Source organism: Trematomus bernacchii, unplaced genomic scaffold (genome assembly GCF_902827165.1).
Source record: "Trematomus bernacchii unplaced genomic scaffold, fTreBer1.1, whole genome shotgun sequence".
Classification (NCBI taxonomy): domain Eukaryota; kingdom Metazoa; phylum Chordata; class Actinopteri; order Perciformes; family Nototheniidae; genus Trematomus; species Trematomus bernacchii.
Window position 1 is genome coordinate 14,753,748 of NW_022987973.1, and position 17,279 is coordinate 14,771,026.

The 17,279-nt window shown below is 39.5% G+C and overlaps 1 protein-coding gene across 2 annotated transcripts in view; it reads right to left on the reverse strand.

Annotated features, from left to right (window-relative positions):
* Positions 1-17,028, reverse strand: part of pde8a (phosphodiesterase 8A) — a 43,405-nt gene extending 26,377 nt beyond the window's left edge. For both annotated transcript variants that reach the window (XM_034116874.1, XM_034116873.1), the window contains exon 1: positions 15,573-17,028. In XM_034116874.1, coding sequence (XP_033972765.1) covers positions 15,573-15,722 — 150 coding nt within the window. In that variant the 5' untranslated portion in view covers positions 15,723-17,028. The remainder of the gene's footprint in view (positions 1-15,572) is intronic.
* Positions 17,029-17,279: the final 251 nt, after the last annotated feature.

Sequence of the window (17,279 nt, forward strand, 5' to 3'; positions counted from 1 at the left end):
GACACACACTGAGCCACTCAGATAGTGTGGCTAGCTGCCCATGCTGTGTGTGTTACATCAGAGAGAATAATTCACTTTCATGTGTGGCCACTATCATTGGCTGCCCATAGATCAGCTCTGAAGCCATTGATAACAATGGGGTTTCATACCTGCGCCCGATCAATGACCAGCCTGGCAAAACATCACTCAACTCAGTCAAATCCATTTCAACTGACTTTAAATCATACAGGTTTTGGATAAGTCAAAACTGGATTTTGGGAAAAAGTGCATTGTCAAAGCTAAAACGGGGCTGCTTTTCAGCTTTTTCGTTTATTTCAGGAAAGAAACAATGATAAGATAGAAAATGGGATTCGGCAAAAACATGTATCCACCTATTTGTGTTTTGGACTGCCAGGCAAGCTGCAGAGGACACACCTTGAATCCAAACAAGATAGTTAAAAGTAAACATTAAACTAAATGCCTTTGACTTTGAATGCACATAATAGTCCCTTAGGACACTCTGTGGCATGGGTTAACTGTAAATGTGTATTTTTATAATGCATATTTTAGAAAAATTATCATTGGTAAAAGGCCTGCTATAGACATGCAAACTGTCGGGGATGTTGCTGTGCCTCTCGTCCAATGCATGCTGGGATAGCCTCCCTCTATCAAGCACCGCTGCGGAGGAGTCCAACATCTCTCACTACTTCCTAATCACTGTATACATTTTTTATTTATTTAGGGGACTAAATAGCAATACAAATGAACACTTTTGGATAATATTCCTTCCTTCAAACACCATGTTGGTAGTCCTCAGTTAGTGTACATGCGTCAGTGCATTGGGGTATATTTTTAGTTTGCTAAATAGAGTACATTAATTCTCAGAAGACTTACGTAACTAAAAAAGAGTTACACACAATATAGTGGACCATATAGTGCAGCAATTTCGACAGAGCATGCTGGGGTAGAACAATATAGATATATAGGTGATTCCTGCCTAAATACCATCTAGCAAAAACTACAACATGTTTTTTTTTTTAAGGCTGATCAGATTATTTCATAGCCTTCAAACCTCCTTTGGTTCTTGGCCCAGTGTGAAGCAAATGATGACAAAGTGGCAAAGTGATGATAGTGTGCGAGAACTCAGAGCTGAAAGTGTTGGTATTGTTTTCCCAGCAGGGATTTCATATTACTGCTCAGAATTCTAAATAATATTTAATTATTTAATTTGCACCCAGCTATGGATTTCATGTAATCCCCCTGTTGGAACGAATACATAAAACGATGACTCCAGTACACAGCTGCTGTAAGAATCACACACATCGTCTGTGATTAAACCCAGACTGCTGAAGTCAAGACACTAATACAACTTCCCACGTTAGCAGCACTTCCTTTCCTTTAATGTGTTCCCTTTTTTTCCTGCACACTGCTTTCCATTACTCTCAGAACAACGCACTCGTCGACACGCAGGGGCTCACACACAACATACAACAAACCTCCTGTTACCTAAGGTTTGTTATGTTACAACTCTATTCATATTCTGTTGTATCCTGATGTACAGCAGACAAGTCTTTATTTGACAAATAACATTCAAAAGGATAAATAAAACATGTAGGATGAATTTCGGATCATTCAATATTTGTCCCTGCTCTTATTATTGTCTTGCTATTATTGCTTTAATACTGTAGACAAAGAGCAGTGAAAAACACACACCCTCCCCCCCAACCGAAATAAAAGTAATTTAACGTGTTAATGTAACTGCAGTTCATCGGTTAAGAAGAAAATACTGCAACCGTGTGTATTCTGTCTGCGTCCACATGTCTTATCCAAGCCCACAGTCAGAAGACTTTAGTTGAGTCACTGGCATGGCAGAGGGAAACTAGGCCACTGTGGATCAGTTTGTCCCAGAACACACACTCACTCTCTCTCTCTCTCTCTCCCTCTCTCTCTCTCTCTCCCTCTCCCTCTCTCTCCCTCTCCCTCCCTCTCTCTCTCCCTCATATAGTTGTAATTAGAAAAACTAGATTCAATGAAATGTTCTTGTTTTAAAGTTTATCTAATATCTATGTTCTTGTTATTCATTGTGTGTCAGATGCATGTCATGAGATGAACAACGTGCCTTCTTTCACTGTCTATGACAATTGTTTGACTGTGTGCACAAATTAAAATCAATTTTACTCATCCAGATAGTAGTTTGATTTTGCTCTTCTTCATTTTATAATCTTTCCTGTTCCTATGTTTAAGAAAACAAATACATATTAATTGTTTTAATAAGTCTTCTATTAATCCTCCTGATTTCTTAACTTAATTAATAATTGAGTCTACAAAATAAAGGAAGATAGAGAAAAGTCACTAGAGTATATGAGTGTTTACAATTAAATTAGCACTAAAGTAGCAAAAGGTCATATTTTCGGGGAATTCAACGTTAATCTATTTTTCTTGAAAATAGGTCTAGAACAATTATTATGTCAAAACTTTTCAATGATTTTCAGTCAATCATTCTTCTTTTCCTATAGGGTGCTTTCATTTGGCATGGAGGCCAAATTAATGTGTTTGCATATGTGCATTGACGCATTCATGTGCACGGTAGCAGCTGATGCAACTTGGAACTAGTTTAAATCCAGGTTTACAAACGGAGTGTGCTTCATAAAAAGCAAATCACATAAACAACTGCTGATAAGGACATCCCCCGAGGCAAATCATGGCAACATTTGAACACGTTTAAGGGTTGGGAAGTCTCTTTTCTGCATCATGGCAAAGAACAGATCAGCAAAAAATATCAGAGACAAATATTTGCAATTAGAACACATCATATCTTCAAGCCATGCCCCAAAATCCAAAAAGGTGACTGAGCAACAATTAACCACTGAGGTCCCCGTATGTGGGCCTCCAAATAAATCGCATCCATTCTGTACGTATGACTGGAAAAATATAATTAAGTCTGACCTTATTTACTGATTTTTTTTTATTAGAGCCTACATTTAGCCATCTAATCTCTTCAATGATGTCTATACACCAAGCCTAAACAGAGACACCAACAAACAATCTGCAGTGTTTTGCCCAACTGCTACTTCATATCATATCACAACATTGACACCCCGTCACATCATGTAAATGTATACGTAAAATATCATGACATCAAATATTGGATGCCCCTCCAATCATGTGACTGTATTCTTTTCCTGGTGTATACTGTTATAAACTGATGATTTAAACTCTGAAATGTTAACAAGTCTAGGTAAGTAAATAGTCGTAGTAATATTATCTTGCAATTGTATATGCTGGCTTAACATGCTGTTGCTAGATATAACACAACAAAATAATACAACATAAAAAGAGAAAGTGAAGTGTTATGCACAGATTGACATAGTTTTTAGTGCAGTGCCTCTAGAGTAAGCCCTGACCTTTATTCTGTCTGAAGTGACATCTCTCCTACCTCACCAGATCACACACACACACACACACACACACACACACACACACACACACACACACACACACACACACACACACACACACACACACACACACACACACACACACACACAACACACACACACACACACACACACACACACACACACACACACACCACACACACACACACACACACACACACACACACACACACACACACACACACACACACACACACACACACACACACACACACACACACACACACACACACACACACACACACACACACACACACACACACACCACACACACACACACACACACACACACACACACACACACACACACACACACACACACACACACACACACACACACACACACACACACACACACACACACACACACACACACACACACACACACAGGAGACTGAGTGTGTCCTGGAATTCAGTCCCAAACCCCCTTGAATGACGTCCGTGGTTTAAAAATACAGAGTTTGCAGAAAATGGGAAGGTTACTCCATCCTTGGTGAGCTGTCCCTATTTCTCACTCAGGTTGCACACCTTAATATCCGACAAAAACCCATCAGAGATGAACTGCGGCTTTAGTGCAATCTCCCTTTTAATTGAAAATAAAAATGGCTGTTCCTACCTACTGTCTACGTCAACACACAGATTCTTAGAAGAACAAAGTACAGCAGCATGCATATTCTGCTCCTACATATACAGTCTATCAAGTGTTAATATTTCTCAAACTAAACGTGTAATTGGATTATATGTATACGCGGCTGACATCAGAGTACATGCTGCATTCCCTCAGCTCGTGACGCTGCCTAGGCCCTGCGTGTGTACCCTGTGTCCACAGTGGTGCGGTGTGTATGTGATCTGTGCGTCACTGTGCCAGCGAGAGTAACTGAGGCCTGGCAGAGCAGCAGCTCCTGCCGACAGGCCCGGTGCGGAGCCTGAGCTCAGAGGAGTCCTCACACATGGGCCCACAGGGGGATGTGAAGACGAGCAGGAGCAGGGGAGAGACACACTCATTGAACATGGGGAGAAACACATAGTGATCACTACATGCATACAAGCTAAACCGTACTATGATGATGAAACTGAGGCTGGGATTTCTTTCAGGTCAAAAGAAAGATGAGGTTTTAAAGTCCCCGAATGTTATGCAACTCCTGTGGCTGCATTTATTTAAAATTTGTCCAATTTCCCTCTTTGTCTTTTCAAATGATTTGTATGAAAGTTGTGTTTGCTGTGTACAAACTATGACCCTGGCCAATTTTATTATCCAATTTTAAGGAAAAGTCATTTGAGGAAAATCTGACTTTTGAATCTCAGTACGAGATCTCCTAAGCCTGCATGGTGATGAAAGCCAGCCGTCAGAAACGATACAGCAGCAAGCATGCACGGTTAAAGTGGTAATGCAATCATTTATTACTGCACCTCTTTGAATTAAGGGGACTTTTTTTTTAGATAGATATCTAACTTTTGATGGGTCATTCTCCAAAAAACACTGCATTCTACATTGCCTTACACCTTCCCTGCCTCCTAAATGCAACTTTTTTTTCAACTCCCATATACATCTCCAATTTATTAGGACGGCTTTTTGTTATCTAATTATTATTTAATTGAATTAAAAGTCTCAAGTCTGGATTAAAACCATCAATTGAGTGCCCCGTTAAAGAAAAAAAATATACAGTACATGATGTCCTGGGTATCAACCACTGTGTGTAAATTAAATAAAGACAGAAGACAGATTAACGAGGAGCCGAGCACTTTCTCCACTGTTCACCTTCAAGGTATTTCGGTCTTTATCCTGATTACTCTGAAATCCCCATAAGACCTGCACAATCCTAAGCCACCCAGTGCTGCAGCCCCTTACTAAAACTTCCTCCTCTGCCCCTATATCAGCCTCCTTCTCTTACTTAAACCTACCTCACTTTTATCCACTTCCAAACAATAGCCAATGTATGCTGTACAAACCACACTCAAGGATATATGTATGATTATGTCTTTCATGTTTCCCGTCATTGTGTTCCACCGGCTTCATCGGCTATATATCCTTAATCGTGTTTCATTTGCACTGTGCAGTGTGCACAGCGTTTGTTCAAGCGGTGTGTAGTCCACATTGTACTTCCTCTCTTACCTCATACCAGGTAAGTTCAGAGGCCAGTAAATCAAGAGGACAAAGTTAAGGAGCTTGGGAAGTCTAAGTGGGACACTGCCCGCTCCAGCGACACCACAGTGAACTGTAATCTTACCGGCAACATTTCCACTGCAGTCAGCCCCTTCTCCTTCTCAGTAAAGCAGAATACTTGACAATAAGTACACAAGTTTAACAAATAAACGAGAAGATCCTACCCTGACTGTGTTTCCAGAGTCATACCCAACTGTACAATCTTAATTACCTCGCCGGCCTTGTGGCCTGCAGAGAGGATTAGATTTAGCAATACACTCACGGCGGCCACACCACCCTTTGCTCTATCGGCAACTCTGCGTGGCTCCACCTCTCCACAACAGCTTAAATCTGTGGTTCTGCGAAGCTCTTCAGATGGCTGTGCGAGAGCATTAGATAATCACCGGACTCCCCCTCCTCTTCACCTGCTAAAACAGGAGCCTGATGTCACCGTAGCATGAGGGATCAGTGAGCGACACGAGCCACAGCCGGGGGGTTCGGCACAAACACTACACTTGATTTAAACACACACGCACCAATTCATGAATGGGGATTTGAGGACTGCATGCCAACACACACATTCATAGAAGTTTGTAACAAAAAAGAATATATTTTCTATTGCAGAATCTCCTGCTGTAAAATTAAAATAAACAGATTAGGAGTATAACATAAATCCTAAATTCAGTAGTAATAACCCTAGTACTGGAAAAAAAAGTTAGAGCAGCAACTTCCAGTCTGAATAAGTCAAGTATTGCCATTACATAATCTTATATATAATGTTTTAATTTGGTATTGCTCCAAATTTACCCCGAGCCCTTTATGAATATTATGTTAAAATAGCTAATAATATGCAGAAAAAACTCAAAAATAGTTTGAATTGTATAAGCAACTGAAAACAATCGTGGAATTTAACAAAATATTTTCTTGAAAGTTATATAGCACTGAACTTACATTTTGTAAGCAAAAAAAACATATATATATATATATATATTATATTTCTATTTGCTATGATGTAAATGTATTGGTGCTTAAGTTCAACATAAAGTATTTAGCATTGATTCAATTGTACAATAAAGGTATTTGGTAGCTTGTAAGATTCAAATACTTTGGCCTCTTTCTACTTTCATTCTAACCCATACATTTTAACAGGTTATTTTAAAAGCAGGAAATATTGGCAAAAGTGCAAATGAATCGCAATAAAATCAAATTACATTGACTCAACATTGATGTAAACTGATCATAAATAAAAGGGAAAGGCATAACTGTAATTCCATATTTAACCTATATGATGTTTATGGATCTACTGACAACATGACGACAAAGTTTCTTGTTTTTGTACCATGTAATTTTGATTTAAATGTTCCTTGTCCTCATAATTTTGCAATACATCCTGCGCCTACAGCCTTACCCAGTATTTGTGTACTTTCAAAATACAAAATGAAATTTTTCAAAACTAACTTTTAATCAAAAAGCCGAATGAATCAGAGGAGAGACAGTTGGCTTGATGAGACATGATTTTGAGGGTTTCTTTTCTGGCAAAAACAGCAACTTTTCCTCTGGGTCTCAGATGATTGACAGTAAGTAGAGAGTGATGTGATGTAGCACTGATATAAAACACTCAAAATAGACATAGAAATAATAATAATGAGAATAATAATTTTAAAAAGCAGTGACACACAACTTCTGACCCAATCAAATGTAAGGCTCACGTGTCTGGATCATTCGGCCAAAAAAGGATTAAAGCCACTGTTTTTATGTAGGAATCATTGTGTGCAAATGCCTCTGCTAAAGGTAGGAATAGAGGACCTGATATTGTTTAACTATAATCACTATTTGCAGACAATACCAGGTATAATCTGAAAGAGAAGAACAGCAAAACTAATAAAACAATATGTGTATTACGTAAAATAAAGAATTCAACTGCTTTCTTCTCTGTTTACACTGCACACAGTAATAGTGACGACCTCAGAGGAATGTAATCAGGCAGGTGCAGCAGGTACAATACATGACGCAGGTACTTTTGACAGACGTGCAGGAATGTTTAAACTAGTAGTTCACTACTATTATAAAGGCATAGGTATTTCATTGTCTTTCATTGTGTCTAGTGTGCATTACAATTATTTTTAATGGGGCGTTTGCTTGCGTAGTTTCGAATGAAACATTTCCTGCTCTCCTATGGCTTCCAAAATGCCATCGAGATTACAGAGTTGCTCTTTCACATATCACACCCCATGCAATGACTGAATGTTCATATGTGCTAGGCAACAACTAGCTAAACTACTAAGAAGAGAAATACCAATGATTCATTTTATCAGCTGTTATGATTAACAATTTAATTTAATATAATAATAATTGAACTAAATGTAAATAATATCCCACTTCTATATCGTGTTAGCTGTAATTTAGCCCTTCAATAGTGTTTTATTTTTTCTTCATGGTCAACTTTTATATTTTCACTCTTTTATTTCAGATTGATCTGCTATTTTGAGATGTTAATATTGTATAATTGTTTATTTTCTGCTCTTTTAATTTCTAACTGTGTGCAATACTTGTTTTACATGCTGCTGAAACAAAAGAAAATTATATTTGGGATGAATAAAGTTTATCTTAACTTATCTTATCTTATCTTACAAGACTTTGTTATGTGTCTTTAAAAGAAAAGCCTGGACTTCGAGTGAAGATTCATCATCTATCTTGGTTGAATTTCATTAAGTCAGAGTCGAATTACATGGATATATCTTCCTGTATGATGATACTAAAAGGTACATCAAATCAAAGGTCAACTTCTCACATATAGAAAATATTAACTTAATTATTTTGGAAATACTTGTTTTTATCTTAGTGGGGAAAATATAAATGTACCTCACTTGTATATTTATATTTTAATCTTACAAGTCTTAATACAAGTCTGTTACAGTCAAGTATTCTGAACATGAATCCTGTCCTTGCATCCACACACCCCACACTACAAGAACAATGCACAACATTTGTGCTCTGCGCCGTAAAAGTTGCACGGTATATGTGAACTGAGGATACAGTATATCTTCAGAGCTCAACGCAGGACACACCCGAGAGAGTTTTGCGTCATAGCTGTGTCCATTAAAACAAGAAGGGAGACAAGCACTGCTGGCTTAATGCGCTGTTCAGCAGGTGAGTGAGTGTCTTGCGTGTTTACTACAGCCAATAAGCTGCAGGCCCATTCACTTAAATCCAGTGAGGCTCCAGTCTGCTCAGAGCCTCTTTAGTGAAGAAAGGCAGTAAAATGACGTCAAACATCGGGAACATTTTTATTTCAAAATAGTCTCAGATCAACTGCCAGATCTTTGCAGTGAAATACAAATGAGGTTCATCACTTAATACTAAATCTACCAATATTTGGCGTTTTGTAAATCTTGGCACATGAAAAATCTTTCGACACTGTACCATGCACAACTTTTCTTCAGTTTATTCTGGCTGCTAGTACAGTAGTGTGACGAAGCGTGAAAATGGCCAAAGTACTTCAGTAAGCAGATGCTGTTAACATGACTGTTAGCATTGTTAACACTGTGTGTTACAGGAGTCCACAAATGTCACATAAGGCTCTCTTAAAAAGGGGAATATAAAGAAAACTGGCCTATGAACACTGACAATATGCAAGAAAGATATCTCTCAGATGAACTCTTTCTCTGGAGGAAGAATGATATGGTGGTCTGTCTGTACATGGTGTACTTTTAAAACCAGTGTTAAGTGTGGGGTTAAGACCTCGACAGATATCAGTGTAGAGGCGATGAACATGACATCACTGTTGTATCTGAAGGGGACATTTACAAGAGAGAAAATAATTGCTAAAACAGCAAAAATATGTGGTGTTACTAACTGAAGAAATAGAGGTTCACAGACAGATCACTCAATAGATCACTGTATTTAAAAAATATTACAATCGTGATGCCAAATCGTACATAGAAATAATATTAAATTGTATTCTTTTTGCCATGACTCTTTTTTAAAGTCCTTGAATGCACTTATTTGCTTTCTTGCTGAGAGTTATAGGAGAAGATCAATACCACCGCAATAATATAAAGGTATATACAGTAAGCTACAGCCAACTGGTTAGCTTAGCTTAGCATTAAGACTGGAATGGATGTACACAACTAACTTTGCTCTGTGGGCGGGTAACAAAATCAGCCAAAAAGCACCTCAACGCTCACCAGTTTACATGATATATCTTGTTTTTGTTATTCATAGAGAAATTGTAAAAACAACAAGCAGTGGTATTATAACCCTTAAGACCACTGGAAGTCACAGCGGTCTGCTCCAGAAATAGTCAATACACTCCCTGTGGAACCACATCTCGACTGCTTTACACTGGTTTTGGATAGATAAAAAAGTGAAAGTTGATCATTGAGCTTGAGAGGTGCTCGTGTGTTTGCAAAATGTCCAAAATATTTATAAAATGTCCTTTTGACTGTTGGCTGATGGTTTAGTCTACTTTCGGAGAGTGTTAAAAAAAAGGTAACTTTATTACAGGAAATTCAATTTCTTCAATTCAATAATCACGCTATGATTTAAAAAAAAAAAAAAAAAGGTATTTCAAAAGTTTAGAAAAGATGCAGTCAAATCTTAAAGATATAAAAACGAATAAATCCCCCCTGCTAACTCTCAACTCGCACATTTGAAATGCATATCGGTAGCATGACACCGCAGCCCTGCAGATGCACAGAGCTTAGAAAAGCCAGAAATTGGGGGAGATAGAGTCCAGAAGGAGCTTTAAAGGCCACCAGTGGACCTGGATCACTCACATCTACATTCCTGTGAGCTTCTGAAAGAGAACAGAGAGCGCTGATACAAAGTAAACACTTGTAGTGCCTTGTTTTGAAAGAATACCGTTTGCATAATCTTATGAAACTATCACATGCTGACCTTATGATACAAAATTATTAACCTGGAGGGGGAGCAGAACAAGCTTTGAATGTGGCCTTATTTGTTAAGACTATTTCTAAAACAATAGGAGGTTCTGTTTCATAAGTACATGCACCCAACTGACACCTCATGAGAGAGCGAGCTCTCAGAGATGAACCGACCCACTGTAAGGTGACAAAGGGATTTATTATATTATTCTAATTAGATTTCTACAGAGGATCAACGTTAACGCTGTCAGCAGGGGGAGACCTTGGTGTCATTACATCAAGTGCTGGAGCTGCTTAATGCTCAGGAATAGATGGGTTCTAGGAAATAAATACTGTATAAATACTGTACTAACGTCATGTTTCACCCCTGAACCCTTTGACATCTCCTGCTTTGTACAAACATCGAAGGGTGATAAGCTCAGAGCTGCCAATACATCAGTGGACTGTGGGTGCTGCATGGGCCTCATCATGCTTCCTCTCAACTCCGTCTGCTCATGGCCCAGAGGAGATAAATGACACGGCAAAAATAAATCTCCCCCTTCTACCCCTGCAGACACTCGAGGCAGGAAGGGAAACACCGGGTCACACTGCAGCTGACATGTTGTCTAAATAAAATATAATGCTCATCATATTTAAAAGCTGTATTGTATGTTGATGTCAGTGACTTTTTGAGAAATATGACTTTTCCCTTTCGATCAGAAAAGATAGAAACCACTCTCATGTTGGTAAATATGAACCCCTGTCAGCAGCCAGTTAACTTAGCACAAAGACTGGAAATAGCTAGCCTGGATCTGTCAAAGGGAAAGAAAATCCACCTATTAGCACCTCTTAAGCTCACTAAATAATGTGTATGTCTTGTTTGTGCAGAAAAACAGATGTTCAAAAATGCAAATGTAATATTCTACAGGGACTCATTTTTTGTAGGAATTCAAGAAAACATAACTTGTTAATAAGTGAGCTTTGGAGTTGCTGGAAAGCATATTTTGTCACCTTTTGGACAGAGCTGGACTAGCTATTTTCCCGTTTCCAGGTTGTTATGCTAAGCTAAGCTAGCTGGCTGCTGCCTCATGCTTCACATTTACTCTACATACAGAGAAGGGTATCGATCTTGCCAAACAGCAAACACGCAAACTGTAAAACTATTCTTTTAACATACAGTACATGTGCCATTTTAGCCTTACCAACACTTGCTCCAGTAAGAAACATACTATTAACTATGGTAGTGTGCCAGGCGTTTGTGCCATGCTCTGAGCAATAAAAGACCATTGTACACACATGACATCCTTGATAGACATAGATAAGCACAGTCCATCACTTGATCCAATCAGCAGCTGTACAAAGACAACAGCAGGGCCATTGAAGTCATCTGAACGACAGCATTTATATGAGTGCACAGAGAGACTGCTGCTATTGTGAATTAGATCATATCTGTCATTGTGCGGATATAAACAGTTAGATGTAGATAAATGTAATAATTTATTGGACATTCAGAGAGTAATATCTAAGAGCAAATGTTTTGTAGTGCAGGAGCGACAGACAGGGGGAAGAGTTTTGAAAGTTTGATACACAAATTAAAGAAAGTGAAATAGTGATAGAAAGAAAAAAGAGCCAATATCAGTCTCACTCCTCTCAGCCAGCAGAAAAAAAGCACAGTGGATTAATTCATCACTATGCTGAGCCTTTGCCCTCCTCTGGAATAAATTACCAGATGACTCTCAATTTAGACCACACACACACACACACACACACACACACACACACACACACACACACACACACACACACACACACACACACACACACACACACACACACACACACACACACACACACACACACACACACACCACACACACACACACACACACACACACACACACACACACACACACACACACACACACACACACACACACACACACACACACACACACACACACACACACACACACACACACACACACACACACACACACCACACACACACACACACACACACACACACACACACACACACACACACACACACACACACACACACACACACACACCACACACACACACACACACACACACACACACACACACACACACACACACACACACACACACACACACACACCTGACCAGCGAGCACTCACAAAAACAGTGGGAGAGAAAACTAACAAATGGAGAGAGTCTGCAGGTCAGTGCTATATCATAGCTTTACTAGACTCTTTAAGAAGTAGACGTGTAACAGGATTCAGAGACTTTTTCTGCACGGCGAGTTAGCAACAGTTGTGTGTTTCCCCAACTGAGGCTTGACTTTTAGAAAGCAACCTTGTGTGCCTTGTCACTTCTGGGGATGGGAGGGTTTAATGGGGGAAGTCTGAGGTATGGCTGAGTGATTCCACCACTTATGTTAATGCATGCAGAGGCTGGAATCAGGCAGCAAGCAAGATGGTATTACTCTCCAGATACTTATAAGCTTAGCACCTTTTATTGCCCTTTTCCATTTATAGTAAGAGGTAACCGTAAAACTGATTCTACATTAGCTGTTTAGGGGGGGATACTTGATTTCCTTGAGTGGGGGCAATTGGACGGGAAAAGTCAAGGCCAGATAAATGGTGTTGTGTTATTTTTCTGTCTATTTGGCCATACAAACACACACAAAATGCCCACTATCACAGGACCTTGTACTTGAGCCTTATCATCGCCAGAGCAGCCCAGATGGTAACGTACCCTTGACAAAGACTCACATCACACTCCCAAACTTCTTTTGAATCGTTCTCACACTGCTGACGCCTCGCTGTCTCTCCATCTCTCTCATGTAAAAATTTAAGTATGATTACAGCGCAGTTTTTACATTTGCTTGATTCAGTTTTGTAGTAAAATAAACTTCTGCACTTTGTTGTTGCTACTGCTAGCTGTGTGCAGATGTGGATGATTAGTATCATCCTTTAAGGGATAAATGTGTGCACTGCCTTACACAAGCCATTACAAAAACATGCACACAGAGACTAAAAACAACACAAATATTTAGTAATAATTAGATACAAATTATTTAAGATGATGTGGATCTAACACTCTTACTAAGGCTGCAACTAATGAATATTTTCATTATTGATTATTCTGACGAAGATTGCCTGGGTGTCGTGTCTAAAAATAGAGCAAATAAAAAAGATGTAAAGCCCTATGTGACTTCTGACAAACTGCCCTAGACCCAAATAAATTCAGTTTACAATAGCAAATTCACAAAAAGAAGCAGCAATCCTCACATCAGGGACGCTTAGACCATAGAACTTATGGCAATATTACTTTAAAAAATACTTTAAAAACCTAATCAGAACAGTTTCTGTCAGTCAAATATATATACAAATATATGTTAAACTAAATACAACACGATAGTCCTTTTTATGAGAATGTGTTGCAGAGTGTCTTGTAAAATCTATGTTGTTCATTCACACAACTCCAAAACAATTAATGGCATTAGTGATCTCTTATAGTGAGAAGAAATCAAAAAAGCAACAACAAGCAGAAGCAGCAATTTATCAGTGAGCCATGAACGCATCACAGCAAGCAGATGTGCGCATAATTTTGATGAAAGCTACTATAACTAACATATCTATACATTATGATAAAAAGATACCCAGCCCCTCATAGGGGCAACCAAAGAGGATGTTAAGCATGACACCTTACAGAACAGGGATTAACCATTTGCAGCCGAAGGAGATTTGTATACCATTAGTCTAACTCAATCAGGGGACTAATTCAATCAAAGGCACAGTGGGCGTCTTGACATGGGCGCATCTGTCACACTGACTTCTCACTGCATCCTGCAGTGACATTTGGCCACAAAATTCGGTTTGACAGAGGCCCTCAAATAGCCTGCGGTCTGTCAGACAAACGCACACATACTCATGAAAACAACCAACACACAGATGCACTCATGCGGCAACGAATTCACAAGATCACACACTTTGTGTATGGACGTTTGGTGTTTGCAGGGGCCTGCTGAGATGTACATGCAAACATTTCAGTACGATCTGTCTTTGATTATATTACCAATGCGCCACTGCTCAAGGCTTCTACATCATTATTCTTCATTTAGAGATAGGAAAAGCTGTTCTAGTTACTGTGTTTTACATATTGGACAAGGAAACTAAAATCATAAGTTCTTAGTTTGCTGCAAAATAACCTCCTTTCTTTTCGAAACACGTATCTGAATAATTGCAGTAGTGTTGTGCTTATTTGAACTGTTCTACAATACATAAATGCCAAATATTCACAAAATCACCATCATCTTGATTAGAAACACGCTTTTAGTCCCTGCATTCAGGCAGATGCAGAACATTGGGTAATACTCTGTTAGAGTAATTATTTGTGGTTGAATACACAAATGGCACTGTCATTTTTGTGATGATGTAACACACTGAGGGTTAACTTTTTGCTATTATGTCACTCAATCCTTTTCAATAGTTTCTATTCAGATACCTTGTCCATTTTACAAATACTTTCATTAACATATTTCTGTAAATGACTTGTTTTATTTTAGGCCTCTATAAGAGAAAAGCTACAGGTGAAGCAGAAGCTAAAGCTCATGAGAAACATGACTGACTAGAGTCAGCTTTACGCTTAGATTTTGCTTCTATGAAGTGCATAAATCCAGCATTAAGATCGTACATCAGAAGTGATTGAAACTGAAGCAAATGTTAGCTTTATCAAAACTCTTACACAAAAACTACAGAGAGAACAGAACCTACGGTAAGCATGGAGGCCTGTGACCCTGTGACCTTTAACGGAGTGTGTATAGAGGCCTTTTGCCCTAAATATAAAAACAATACATTATAGTTACAAAAGCGTTTGAATGAATGGTAACGCAGGTTTGCTGTCCCTTTTTGTCTCAAGGTATATCTGCTGTTTTTTTTACTATAATATGGCCATTCAAGATGATAGAAGTTTTGGAAATACAGTTGTTTGATGTCCTTAATATTGTTATTATGTGAATTGAGTACATATTTTGTATAATGGAAAAGAGGCCTCTTGGAGACCAACTGTAATCTGCATGAACACACACACATTTTGTCCCAGTGTCTCTGTGAATGTAATAAATGTAGGTGCCCTCACCTTGCAGCTCTGGGGTTTTAGGGGTAGTGCCGAGGCAGGATTTCCTTGCTGAGTGGTATTAGTCTGCTGGGGTGAGTGGGAATCCTCGGACTCTTTTCCACTTTGGTAGACCACCCTATCAGAGATATGAATACTTGAAGCACAGCCCATGCTTCAACCCACTTCAGCCTTTTTCTCTTTGAGCAAGTGCTTTACTTTGAGGCTACCAGAGTGTCATTCGCCCTTTTTTGAAGGTCCACTTTTCCTTCTAAGGTCTGTCTTTTTGTTAAATATATATAAATACATATATATATGTATCATCTAGGCCACAGCAAAGTCGGTTCTCCAATTTCTCCAACACAAGGCATGAATAAAATCTCTCTATCCCCAACCCCCCGACCAGGAAGCTGATTTCCTCCCTCTCTTTTTCACATGAAGTTAATTGGAGGTCTTTAATCAAAGCAGCTGTCTTGTCCTCGAAAACTTGGATTCCGTTATTCTTCAGCTGGGCTCCTCAGATCCCCATGGACGATTTGGATCCCTCACTCCGGCTCCTATTCTCGCCTTCTTCGTACCACATCACCATTTTCTCATTTCCCCCTAACTTCACTGTTATCAAGTAGGCTAGGCCTGAAAAACACACCATGCAGTCCCCACGCCAGCTTCATGCAATAGTTTTATCCATTATGGGTGTCCAATGTTTCATGTGTAGTCGTCCTCCCACACCCCGGAGCCATCAAAAATGACGCTTTTTCCTCTATTTGTGTCTCTCTCAAACAATCTGGATGTCCACTTCAGCTCAAGACACGGGCCATAAACCGGTTCTCACGACACTTTGCTCCAGTCCTGCGCGGTTCATCATCAACAGGCTGAAATATTCACACTGCAGGGTGTTATTCTAGCCAGTCGCTCCGATGTCAAACACCCTCCGTAAAACATAAAGCCATAATGTAGTCCGACAGAACACTCCTTCCATCAGCACACATTCACCAATTTAGGAAACGGGGAAATCTTGCTGGATGGCTCGCAAATATCCATTCAGGCATCCGCTGCCCGGTTGAGGATGATCCGCCTGATATAGGAGGTCCAAACCCGGGTGCAGCTGGCTACACTGTCACCGGGCTCCACGGTTTTCTCTCATTCTTGTAGCAATAAAAGGATGTAGAGGTTGTCAGATACCATGTACCACCTCTGGAGAATGCAACCGCTTGATACACACAGAATCTTCACAAAAAAAAAAAAAGACACAAAAAAAAAAAAAAAAAAACAAGACCGATCCGTGTCCACAAGTTTCGGATCTGAAATCTGGCACGGCAGGATGATTCACGGTGAAACAGAGCGAAGATAAGGCAGGACCGAGCTACATAATGCTGATTTTATGTTAGTCTTTTCTCTGCCTTTTCTGGCGTTTGCCCTTCCAATTCTTCAGCACTGCTTGACAGCGGCACATCCAATAAAAGCACCCGCAAGGATTGACCTACAGCCTTTACTGACGTTAATGCAAATGAGCTCCGCGCAGCTAATCGGCGTCGTGCTCTGCGCCGCTGGGTGGTCCTCCGCTTTCCGTGGGAACTTTGAAAGCAGGAAAAGGGCTCACACAGACGAACACGGAGCTGGCTGCAGGTAAGCTGAAATGTATGAACATTTTCTAAGGATTGCACAAGCATAGCGGGCGAAAGATGCTTTTGGTGTGTTTTTCACGGTCATATCACTGCAACATTAGTGTAA